The sequence below is a fragment of the Dermacentor andersoni genome, chromosome 8 (assembly GCF_023375885.2).
Source record: "Dermacentor andersoni chromosome 8, qqDerAnde1_hic_scaffold, whole genome shotgun sequence".
In the NCBI taxonomy this organism is placed as follows: domain Eukaryota; kingdom Metazoa; phylum Arthropoda; class Arachnida; order Ixodida; family Ixodidae; genus Dermacentor; species Dermacentor andersoni.
This window is the reverse complement of record NC_092821.1, coordinates 66,939,309-66,952,663: the sequence shown is the minus strand read 5'-3', so window position 1 is coordinate 66,952,663 and position 13,355 is coordinate 66,939,309. Positions and strand designations below refer to the sequence as shown.

At 46.2% G+C, this 13,355-nt stretch overlaps 1 protein-coding gene across 13 annotated transcripts in view; it reads right to left on the bottom strand.

The window, feature by feature from the left end:
• Positions 1-13,355, bottom strand: part of LOC126538778 (uncharacterized) — a 353,978-nt gene that overhangs the window by 127,473 nt on the left and 213,150 nt on the right. For 12 of the 13 annotated variants that reach the window (XM_072289734.1, XM_072289735.1, XM_072289736.1 and 9 more), the window contains one exon: positions 9,489-9,695. In XM_072289734.1, the coding sequence (XP_072145835.1) occupies positions 9,489-9,695 (207 nt within the window). Of the gene's footprint in view, positions 1-9,488; positions 9,696-13,355 lie in introns of those variants that run through there. The other variant, XM_072289747.1, reaches the window with a different exon arrangement.

Here is a 13,355-nt window from a genome sequence, read left to right as displayed (position 1 = left end):
CAGCTTTGGCATGCTAGCGTGTTACACTGAATTAAAAATTATAGGGTTCTACGTGCCAAAACCACTTTCTGATTATGAGGCACGCCGTAGTGGAGGGCTCCGGAAATTTTGACCACCTGGGGTTCTTTAACGTGCACCTAGATCTAAGTACACGTGCGGGTGTTGCCACTGAGCAACCACAGCGGGTGTCACACTGAATAAACGAGTGAGTTTGTTTTCAAGGGAATTGTCCAGCTTATAGAACGATTCTGAGGGATATAAAAGGCCCTCAAGGTCCCGCTCTTTGGATGCCTCTGGTGGAAGCTCTCTGGGTACAGTGGCTCTGGGTACAGCCACTGTACTCTGGGGATATTGCCTTTATGGTGCTTCGCAGTCTTCACAATGTGTGGGCAAAACACGCCTTCTCGATCGCCACATAACCTGCAATGTAATAAACTAGCCGTGCGTCGCTGCGGAGCTCAACATAACTTTGGTGGTCCACAGCATCTCGCCCTCAAATGACGGAATGTCGGGAGGAACACTCCAAAACAGGCGACGAGACCAACTGGCAGCGGAGGGCGCAGGCCAGCGCGGGAGTACCACGCCGTAATACCACGCCGCGAGCAGCAGCGCCACGTTCCCCCTGGTGGCATCGGTGCGCAAGGGGGTCACGCGCGCCCGAAGGAAAGCGCCGCCGGTATTCACACCTCCCCTTCTAGCCACCCTAACGCCGGATGATAGTGATCTAAGGAAAGCTAGAGACGCGGGACGGGCACCGTCGCGCCGCATTGCCTGTCGCTTCTTTTTTTCTTTCTCTCTCTTTTGGAGCGACTGGGGCCGACGCGCATGAAGCAGCTAGCGCCATCTTGTGGCGCGCTGCGCCAACGTTGGCTGCGCCTACTCGTGCGCGGGCGGGGCGAGACGTGCTGCGCGCTAATGGCGGCAGATACGAACTTACAGAGGTAAACATCGCCTCGCCTCGACATCGTTCGTTTCAGGGAACTAAGCAACGCAAACATTACGATTATTTGGCACGGAAAACGCCGTCCAGACTGCAAAATTTTGATCGTTATATCCGATATGCGGTGAATAACCTATCGTTATAAATGGTTTTTTTCCCCATAGACCTAATGCATAAAATGACACTCTCATGTCGACCCATCGTTATAACCGATATATCGTTATATGTGGTATCGTTATAAGTGGACTGCACTGTAGTTAGTGTTCTGTGTGGTGAAATTGTCCCTGTCGCGTCGCCAATACTAGTAAGTGCCGAGAGCGTTCGCACTTGATCTTTGTCATTTAGTTCTAGGAGGAAGTCCCTGCTAGACATTTTTGAGACATTGTACGTAGGTCTGATTTCGTCTTTTAGACACTTGGCCACTAGGAATGGGGAGAACTTTCTTACTGGTATGTTGTTTTCGCTGTGGACAACATAGCACTTGGGAAATGATTGGGCGTTGCTCTGAAAAGAGAACTGGAACGGTGCGGCAACTTTTAAGACACCGATCATAGACAGAAGTTTGTGTTGCCATAAGAAAATGTATTTGTTTGGCAACAGTGCTAACTGCCCACCAGGGAGCCCAACGAGGGGACGCGGCAGAGGTTGTGTTCAAGCCTGCACGACGCCAGCTGTACGCCGTCACTATAACCAAACATAAATACCCAAGGTAGTATAGCCACACAAACTTAACCCTTGCCGCCGTGGAGAAAGGAAGTAAATGGAAGAGAGAAGATGACAGGAAAGTTAAAAAAGTGTGAGAGAAAGGAAAAGGCGACTGCCGATTTACCGCAGGTGGGCCAGTCCGGGGGTGCCGTCTATGTGAAGCAGAGGCGAAAGAGGTGTGTTGCCTCTGCCAGGGGGCCTGAAAGGCCCGAACACCCGGCATCGGCACAACCTCCAGGATCCCCCTTTCCCTGAGCATGGCTAAACCGTGCACAGCTACATGCGGGAGGGTCCAACCCTCGTGTGTTCGCATACGTGGTGTCGCAACACACCAAACGCCTGCTGACGCAGATGCCCCTGCGGGAATATTGAAACTGGGATATGTAGTTGCGAAAGAGAGCAAGGAGCAGAAAATGGCCACTCCCAATTTTCAACACTGAACAAATAACAAATATAGTCACAAGAGTCGAGGAAGAATTGCACAAATGGTCAAGCAAAAACTGGATATATAGTGAGCTTCTAAGTGTAGTAACGACAGAAATACGGAAAGAGAAGCAACATGTTTGTTGGAGAGGAAAAAAGAGACCCAAAAGCTGGTGGAACAGGGAGATCCGAGAAGTGAGCGTCGAACAACAGAAAGCAATCCGAGAGCACAGGCAATAAAAGAAAAGCACAGTTGAGGCAGGATGAAGTAGCCAGAAAATGGGAAATATACCAGGAGAAAAATTCTATGGCTCAAATACTGGTTCAAACAAAGATAAAAGCTGAAAGTCAACATTAGTTGTCAGAAATACATCAGAAAAAGAAGGCTGCACCTAGAAAACTTTCGAACCACATAAACTTATTCGGCAGGATGTCTGGAACAATACAACATATCCTAGATGAAGACGGAAGTAAAACTGAACGAGGAAACAGCAATAAATTACATCCTGAATATAACAACCGAATCTTTTCAAGGCAATGATGAGATTTTACTTGAGGAAAGAAACAGCATGAAAGAGAACCAGATGGAAAAGCAGCTGGTGCTCACAAATTTCCACTGCAAGGAAAACGAAGAAAAAATTCCGAAGCAGACATCCACAGGGCTAGATGAAGTTCCCGTTAGGCTGATTAATAAACTAGGTCCAAAAAGTAAGGAAGCTCTGTTGAAAGGAGTAGAAAAATGTCCGAAGGATAGACGAATACCAGACAGTTGACGACAAACTGGAATGAATATAATTTATAGTGGTAAGGAGCAGAAAGATAGAATTCACTCATATAGACCGTTGACCATTACATTGGTAATATAAAGGTTAGCAATGCAGGCAATTAAATTAAAGCTACAACAAGGGGCAGAGAATAATGGCATTTTGGGAGACCATCAGGATGGCTTCACAAAAGGTAGGCACCTGGATGATGATTTTTGGGCCTTACTCCGTCTATGGAAATATTCAGAGTAGAAAGTAAACCAATATATGCAGCTTTTTTAGACATTACAGGAGCACATGCAACATTTTACAGACAGCAACATTTTGCGAGATATTCTGGAAGAGGAAGGCTTACGTGATGATTGTATACAGCTTTTGAAAAATGTTTACCTAGAAGATACAGTTTGTGTTGAATTGGAAGAGATGAGGAGCGAGGATAAAGTTGATATCAACAAGGGTCTGAGGCAGGGGTGTCCTTTGTCTCCACTGCTGTTTATGATGTATGGCGACGACAGAAAGGAGGCTGGAAGGAAGTAAAATTGGGTTTAATCTCTCATACAAACATGCAGGTAAAGTAGTAGAACAGAAGCTTCCAGGTTTGTTTTATGCAGATGACATTGTGTGGCTAGCTAACATGCAGAGTGATATGCAACGTCTGTCAATATTTGTGGACAGGACGGCAAGAATCTAGGTCTAAAATTTATCGTAAAAAAAACAAGTGTTATGGCATTCAATGAAAACAGCGCACAGACAGTGACAATAAAGAGCCAGGATATATCTCGGGTAACAGAATATAAATACCTTGGTATATGGCTAAAAGAAGAATATCATATATGGAACTACAGAAAAAGAAGAATACAGGGGAAGACAATTGCGGTCATAATGAAACACAGAGCGCGATAGGGATACAATAGGTACGAGGTGCTGTGGGATATGTGGAAAGATGTAACGGTTCGAAGACTTACATTTGGAAATTTGGTTGTTTGCTAGAAATCAGGGGTACAATCAGGACTCGATGGCAACCAAAGATCAGCGGGACGTCTCGCATTGGGCACTCACAGTGTGGGATTCTCCTCCGCGCTCTTGGGACAAAGGAACGACAACACAGTAGTGCAAACAATCACAAGGGCATTTATTGCACCTTTCATAGATCAATGCCTGCCTGCCGAGTTGCTATCCACAAAACATGCCGATGGGCGCGCAACAAATCTAGGAAGACCGACTCGCAGCGACCGGACGGTGAGCGAATATGTTCGCCCCATGCTGGATCCCAACGCCTGGTCGTTCGTGTGTACGGTCACGCGAACGGTGGTGCGTTCGAAGGCAGGCCACGCGAGGCGGTCTCGCAAAAGCATGGGTCGGCGCGCGCGCGGGACGTCCACGCTGTTCGTCGATCCGCCGGGAAAGACGAAGCGCCTTGTCTCCCGGCGCCCAAGTAACCCCGCCTGTCGGCGGCATTAGCAGCGCAACACTCACGCCCTCTCCCGCACTGCGCTTCAACCACATCGACCGCCACGGGCGTCACGCAGGCCACGCGGCGAAGCGGGATTGCAGGAGATGGGGAAAACAGGATATCAGGGGACGCGCGAGAGTCGCGCATCCCCACAACAGGAAGCCCATAAATTAAGCTGTACAGGATGATATGGGCTGCACAAGATTTGAAGTGAGGGAAGATCACAGTAAAATTCATTCTGAAGAGCGACTGAGGAATATGGAAGAAAGTAAATGGGCTGAGAGAGTGTTCAGGTATATGTACAGGAAAAACATTGATTCACAGTGGAGGAAAAGAACTAGGAAGGTTACCAGCAAGTATACAACCTGTATGGTGAGCAACGTGGCAACAAAGAGCGTCAAGCGGAAAGTCAGAGAGACGAGATAATCTCCTGGGTGGCGGCAATAGAAAGGAAACCTGCTATGAGTAACTACTAAAAATAAAGAAACAAAAACAAATTAGGAAAGAAACAATTTATGATAACTCGAAGGGAAGCTCATTACTTTTCGAAGTCAGCTCAGGATGCCTTAGAATAGGCACTTATAAAGCGAGATGTAAGAAGAAAGAAGAAGCATGTGCTTGCTGTGCCAAAGCTAAGGAAACGATGGAGCATGTTTTATAAGAATATGAAGATATCTGCCCAGCAGTCGATTTAGGCACCATTGGCCTCCTTGAAGCTATTCGTTTGAGAGAGAGCTGGGGAAAAGGAAACATGTCTGCAATAGAGATTAGTAAGAGGCGATTGGAAGATTGGTGGAAGTAGGGAAACTACAAACAACGGACGCATAAGGAAACAAAGTTCACAATGGTGGTTCAGAAAGTTTGGTTATGGGAATTCATCAAGGTGTTTTTTCTCATTCCTTTCTTTTCTTTTTTTAACATAGGTAGGTCATGAGGCAATATATGAGCTTGGTGGCACAACCCACCATCAAGTTCCAAAGAGGACGCTCATAGTATACATATATCCATCCATTCTCGTTCACTATGGCCGCCCTGTTCAGCTTTTCTTCGGCTGCTTAAGGTCTTTTTTCGACCGCCTTCCATGCTTCGTGCTCCATAGTTAGCTAATTTTTTAGCTCTTTGACCTGTTTCGCAAGCTCATGCTGGAAATCCTCGATTTTCTTGAGCCTAGCATCGACATCACAATGTCTGGTGATTGACTTGACTTCCTCCCTGTTCTCACCTAGCGCCTGCTCTACCTTGAGGGAGCCCCCACACACTGCACGCTTTGCCTTCTCTCTCGTCATATGTTGCACTTGGCTTTTTCTAATGGAAACACCGATGCTTTCAGAGCATGTGCCTTTAAACAAAAGCCGATACGAACAGCATCTAAATTTTTAAAATACTGCACAGTAATTATCACCAATGTTTTAGAAGCAATAAATGGAACCTCGTACTGCCTGACCTGTACGCATGGTTCTGTCACCTTTCTTCTGTTCACGACACGCTGTTACGTGCGAGGAAATCGACGAGTCGGTCGATTATGACAATGCTCCTTCTATTTGATGTTCTTCAGTTAGCTGTGGATGAGGAAGTCATTGGCATTGTTCAGGTTTTCTTGGTGACTCCTTTAGGCACACTTTCCTTACGAAGTTCTTCAGCTGCCAGCAGTCGAATCGGTGCAAGTTGTACCTGCCCACTTTGTCACTTTCTGAGTCTGCAGCAGGCTAACACGCTCGCTGCAGCAGCGACTACGGCTGCTACTTGTATCCCACCAGGCTGGAAGGGAAACCCAGGAATCACCTGACAATGTCCAAGCAGCCGCAGAGTTGACAGAGGGGTTTGTTTCTTTTTCTTTTTGGATGAGTTCATCAATAGCAGTTCGTCCATGTCGTCTTTGTTCTTGACTTAGGCGCCAGGAAGGCGTTTGCTGATACACCAGCATGACGATCTGCTGTACATCATGACTGTGTCGTAGCAATTTCGATCGAACTTAAATCGTCTAATGTTGAGTCATTGGGTGCCTTCAGGGGTAGCAGACTTTGCGGTGTAGTTCACGGAAAATATCTCTGCTCCTCGATGAACGTGAGCCTTATGGCTCACGCGAGTCTGTTCGAAACTGGTGTGGCTGCTAGCAGCGGTCTTTTTCAGTGGTAACGTAGTCATTCGTGCAACGGTGTTTGAAGCAGCTTGTGACCTTTTTGTGTTTGTGAATGGTCAGGAGGCCTTGACTCTGTCGTCGATATGTTGCACCCATGCTTGTGGTTCCGAACACTGCTCCGCAAGTGATGTTCGCTCTCCTCGCTGCAGTGGTGGGAGGATCAAGGGTGGTAGCATGATGTCCACTGGACAGGCTCCGAATCTGCCACACCCTTCGAACAATGTAGGGCAAGTGGGCAGGTGTGTATGAATCATGGGCTAACTTGGGTTGTAGCATTCGGCCGGTCACTGACATCTGTTCCCCGGACGTTGCATGGTGTGGGAATTGAGGTGCCTTCCTGTGCCTTGTCCCCCAACTCCTGTGCTGTGTTTAGCTTGATCTTGACCCAAGGTGCGACTACGGAGCCACCCTGCTTGAGTGTCCACACTAACTCACTCACTGGCCTGTCATTTTCTTGAGCGCCTTTCTCTGGCGAATTCGCCATAGACCAGACAGAGTCATGTGTCACTATGCGTGATGTTACAGCAGTGCAATGTACGTAGGCGCACTTGTGAGAAATATGTCAACTCTCCAGCTGGGAGCACAAAGCTCGCAAGAAGAGCGAACGGCATTTGGTTAGAAATTTCAGCTCTTTCCATGGAGCATAGCGATGTAATACTTAGCAGACATGATCGCTAGCACGCATTGTATACACAGTGCTTGCCGGCGCAAAATGGCCACATCTGGTGAGGGGCCCCTTAACATTTTGGACCCAGCCATCACTAAGTTGAAAATCCTCAATGTTCATATGAAGTGCTACGGCTTCAGCCTTTTGATTTAAAACATCACCGGACACCAGAACTTACATGGCGATCATGGCTTTCAGTCACAGTAGAATAGCTTCAAGTTTTGGGTGGGCACTGTGGCTGACATTCTTCTGTCGAGATCGGGAAGATTTCTCAGCGGCTTCCAAAATCTTTACCTTGTTTATGTAGACTGATATTGTCTGCTTCGAGAGTTCTAATTCTTTTGCGACGTGTGATTGCGACAAGCCCCTTTGCACTTTCCTGATAACGGTGGACTTCTTTTCCATCGTCACTATGCTATGATTTCCTCACTTCAAAGCCTTTGTCGGAAGGCGGCGGATGACGAAGCCAGTGTCGGCACCATTGTTAACAACTGTTGATGAAACCACGGAAGACAATCGGTTGTTGAAGTGGCTAAGCCTAGCATCACAGTATGCAGCTGCAGAAAACCACAATGCACATGTCTGGCGATACAATGAGTACCACTGGCCATATGCGACTGATGAGTGCTGACAGCAATGAGAGCACAAAGGCACGTGGGAGAGTGCATCAAGCGGTGCCTATTGAGGCTGTACCTGAAATGGTAGCTCTGAATTGGCATGCGAGATGTGTGCAACGCTGCTTTGAGGCTGCAGAAAAACAAAATGACAGCAATGTTGTTTGCATTTTCGGTAGTTTCAAACTTGCGATTGTGAGAAAAATTCAGAAAAATTAAATGAGAGCAGTTCGAAACATTCAAAATTTTCGTTATTATTATACATAACTATATGGAGCAAATTGGCAATAATATTGCAAAGTTAAAGTATTCCCGCCGGCCCAGAAAATAGGGTGTCCAAAAAAATCAGTCGGCGACTGTATCATTATTATGCTGTGAAAAAAAAACATATTCGAATTCGACTTTCTGTTATTAAACATGTTGTAAACCATTCTGCTAATCTTACGCTGCAACTGCACGCACCTGAATTACCAAGGACAGGTTGGGTTTTGGTCAGTTGTCGCAAAATAACTAGCACGATCTTCCTGTGTCTGTCATGTAGTATACTGTGAAACAAAATAAATTTTTCTTGTTTGCAGTTGTCAAAGTGGAGAAAGGATCATAGTTTTTGTCATTATTGTGCCAAACATGCCAAATTGGCAAACTTTGTCCAAACACGAGTTGTGCAAAAATAACATGTCAGGGCTTGAAAATGCATTTGAAAACAATGTGATAAAATGGGTGGAAGCGCAAAGCAAGATTGTGGCAGTGTACCGTATGGTTCACATGAATAGAAAATAGAGAGCAACTGTCGATTTTCACTGGAAGTTTTGTTGTGCAACGGCTACCCTGTTGACAGTGAAATTGAAGACACTGTGATGGAATTCTCTAGTGAGCACCGTGGACGAGTTCTCCTGATGACAGCAGATTCAATTCATTGCTCATTAGTGCCTCATTTATCAAGGGGAAAACGCTTCACTTTTCGCATCAGCAAAGGTGGATAGCATATTGTAACAAGAGTGCTGAGGAAGAATAAGTGTCCGCTGGGACAAACTGTTGGTACAAAAGAGGTCCCGTCGGCCACTGCAGTCTGTAAACATGGAAAAAAAAAAAACCCGAAGCTGCTATCGACGGGAGAGGACCAAAACCAGCATTCACCTCAAGACGCGTACAGGTCGTCTGAAGCAATTGCTGGCGTGCACCTCAGGAGCCCAGTGCATGCTGCTCATTGCCTGAGGGCAGTGTTGCGCATGCGTAGTCCCGCTTAGTCATCGCCGATGATGTGCTCTGGAATGTCGTCACCAAAACCTGTCCCAGGACAAGAATATTTACAGTTCCCGTGCCATATTCAGCTCGCTCAATGAATGAGCATATTGATAAAACAAGTTATGTTTTATAGTTGACTGCATTATGTTTGAATTTTATTCACATCAATTCCAGAGGTCAACTTACATTCTCCATTGATCTATATTCATGTTCTTACACTCATACACCGATCTATACATAACTAAAAGACTCACTGGGTGTAACATTATCGTGGACCAATGTAAGGGCCACAACACCAGGACAAGAGGGCTCTGGATTAAGCTCTGCCATCTAAGGTACTTCAATGTGCTCAATAGAGCAGTATTTTTGCCTTTTGTCTCAATCACTATGCAGGCAACAATAAAATACCTGCTAATTTATCCTCAGCGACAGAACATCACACACACTTGAGCAAGTCGTGCCAAGCTAGGCAGACTTGGTCATTTACCACGCTCGTATAAGCAGGCAAATGTAAAAAAAGTGCCGGTCATTGCCCACCTGAGGTGGAGCTTAACTGCTCCACAGCCTCCATAGTCTGCACGCTCCTAGACTCACTCCCTGGTTTGAACGAGCACCCAACAGACTTGTCAGCGAGAGACAAGCTGCACTGCATGCCAACCTCGAACTGACCACCGATCTTTGAAGTGGCATGGCATGCCATTTTGGCAGTGATGCTTTCAGCTAGGCTCATCGCATTTGAGAGGCCTGCAGAAAATAAGTGAGGCAATTGCAGTCATGTTACAGCATCAAGAACAAGAGGTAAATACAATAGAATAAATACAGGAGCACTTCACAATGCATAGCCGAGGAACACAAAATAACCCTTCCGGTTCAGTATTCCTAAAGGGCAACAAAGGACAATCCACATTGGATACTCGAAAGCAGGGCAACCTCCTTTTGTGAAAGGCTTATGACAGCGGAACATATTTCAGACAATTTTTCATCTCATGCATTTTAAAGCTATTGGTGTAGTCCAACTAATTAGAAGTTATTGCACCATCCTAAGCTCATTGCAATCAGCCTGTTTAATGTCAACTGTAGGGTCTCCTGTCACACAATGTCTTGTGCCAGATGATACTGACACATGACCTCGTTTATCTTTTTGGGTGAGCGCTTTTACCGTCTACAAAGTGTTATCGCTCAGCGCAGGACGCATCTACATGTATCGGAAGTTTTCAAAATGTTATCGATGCTTCTATCTGCTGTCTGTTGTCGCTGAACCTTGCGTAAGCTGAGTGCATGTAAGCACAACACAAATGGTGTAGAACTTTGTGGAAAGGCACGCGGCTCCCAGCGGCTACTCTGGAACATTCGACAACTGATCGATAAAAGCCGACGTGCTTCACCCGCTGTTCAGATATTCACCAATCGCGGATTGTGTTTGCCACTGTCACTGTTCTCTGAGTATAACATGTTTTTTCAGGGCACAAGTTGACCCAATAACATGCTAGTTTCCTCATTTTTAGTATTGCTGCTTTCCTCACCGTCAGTACTACGTGACAATACCATCCCGAACTTGCAAATTTTCTATGTCCTCACACTACCTGTCTGCTGCCCAGGATTGCATGTCAGTTCGATTGATAACAATTCAGTAACCCTGATAGGCTGTCGGTTACCTGCCCTACACATTACATTGCTGGTCCAAAGTTCATTTTCAATGCAACAGCATTCTTTAAGAACTTTACCCATTTAGCGGTAGGTCCGTACGTATGTATGTATGACGGCACATAACCTCTTTCCTGTCAACTTGGGTTTGTCTGTAGAATATGATCAAATGGGTAGAGCATTTGGTCGCTGTGCTGTCCCTGGGAACTGGGTTCAAAACTAACTGCGGGCCCAACTTCGGTCGCTCAGCATGTAAGAATGGGCATGTGTTGCTATTCAACAAACTTCTTTGATGCTAAGTAGGGTAACTGGGTATGTGGTACTCGGTATGTGCCATTGTTCAATGAGCAGCCTGTCCCAGTGATCTCCAATTACCCCCGTCTTCTCATCTAATTCTAACCTGACTGTATCTAGGTTGGCCAGCCTGTTTCCTCTTAATTAGGTCTTTCTTTCTTCAATTTGAGAACAATCCTAGACCTCTCTAACCTATGATCACTGCTATTTACCTTACCTCACACTTCTACAACTTGCACTATGCTAGGGTCGGCAGAGAGTATGAAATCTATTTCATTTCTTGTGTCCCCATTATGACATTTCCAGGCCCACTTCCTGTTATTCCACTTCCAGAAGAAGGTATTCATAACTCAGAGGCAATTTCTTTCCATGAAGTCTGCCACATCTTTCATCTTCTAATTCTAGAGTTCATGACATAGTTGCCAGTCACCTGTTCCCCCACCCAATTTTCCCCCACTTTCGCATTAAAGGGCCCCTCGAGGTCCGGCCATTTTGAGCTGACTAGCACAGTGCATACAATGCGGACTCATAATCAAGGATGCTAAAATTACATCACTACACACCGCGGAAACAGCTAAAATTTCGAACTTAACACCGTTCGCTCTTTTCCTCACGGGCCTGCACTCCAAGATGAGGGGATGACTTATATCAACAAAAGCGCCTACGTACATGTGTATGCTGTGATGTTGCTCATAGTGACATGTGACCCTTCAAGAATTATTCAAGGCAACATGTGTTATTTGTGTAATCTGTTGTCTCAAGAGATGAATTAAAGTTTAGAGAAATAATATAACATGCAGACCGAATGTCTGCTGTTTGTGTTACTTTGCACCACAGCAAGAGAGATGTACAGTCGAACCCTTTTTATAACTATACCGGTTTCAACAACATATTGGTTATAACAACGAAAAGCAGCTGCACCATAAACTTTTGTAAGTTTTCTATGGGGAAATAACCTGCTTACTTCAATGTCCTCATGGCGCATTATCATTTATAACGATGAAGTATGGCTGCTGGGCGTCCATAGCAAAAGGTAATGTAATGCGAAATCCTTCAAAAGAAAGAAGGAAAGATGAAATGCAAGCCGCCCAGTGCTTCTCTCCATGAGAGATGCACACCAGCGTCGTGCACATTCCTTCCGTCACATTTCCACCCCTCTGAACACGAATGAACTGTGCCCATAGATCTGCGCTGCACCACCCTCCGAAACACGACTGGACCGTGCCAACTGCGCTGACAATGCTGCCGGCGCTGCTCCCAGATTGCTCGCTCGGCCCTCACAGTTGGTCCTTTAATCTCTGGCCCTCATTCTGCGCAATTTTGCTAACGGGTTAAGTCGCTCGTGCTTGTCTTTGTTCGTTGCATCGAAGTCATTCCTGGCCACATTGCTTCTCAGCCTAGTTTGACATGCCACCGAAACGGAAGATGGCTGATCAGCCCACTGATCATCCGCAATGCACGACATTGCCGGTGAAAAGAAAGCGCACTGCTATAAATTTGGAAACAAAGTGCTTCTAACCGATGAGGCGATCGTCGCAAACATGCTTGCATCAGATACCGACGGCAGCGATGACAGAGTAGGGCAGGCTGCGTCAACATTGTCCCCGCAGGAGGTCCTGCATATTATTCAGTCCCTCATGAGCCTGTTTTTGCGAGGGACCTTCCGCTTCCCTACATGGGGCACCTAAATGCCTTGGAGAAGGGTGTCGGCAAACTTCGCATAAAGCGAGCAAGGCTGACAGACATGCAGTTTTTTCAAGCAAGCCAGTGGGGAGGTATATGGCGAGATGCTTGTGGCGATCTCGCTCCAGGATTTCTTCTGGATTTCTCAAGCTGAGATGTTGCCATAGCAGCCTTCCCGCATATTTTAAAAGGCGCCTCTTGGGGCCACCAAAAGGATGCCTCGGTGGAGCTCGTATGTCATTTGCCGCTCTTGACTCTTCTTTGCAGTTGTTATACCAGTGCCGTTCTTGAACGCCGACAGTCGCGGCTTCTTAACATGCGACTGAAGCGCGCAGGAAGCAGAGTTAAACAGTTGATCGAGTCAACACAATCAGAAGGCAGATGGAGGAAGGTGGCGGGGAGGAGAACTGACCTTCGCGCCATTATATTTTTCTCGGAACCGCTACGCCATTCCCCTTTTTCGTGGAACCCGGTTATAACAATGGATTTTTTGTGGCACTTGAATCAATATTGTTATAAGTAGGTTCGACTGTATTTCTGTTTTGTCTGCTTATTCCCACATCGTTCAGTTGCAAGTAAACACAATGAAACTATATATATAATTTTCTAGCCTGTTCCAGCATGTGGTCATGCTCTGTGATCCACTTGTGTCAACCTCGGTATCTGTGTAGCACTGACAAAATATTGCCTTGGACGTCGCTTGTTTTGCCATTAGAGGTTTGCCAACACAAAATGCGAGCAGATCGCCCCGTAGTCGTGCTCCCAACTGTACTGCTGGAGCCA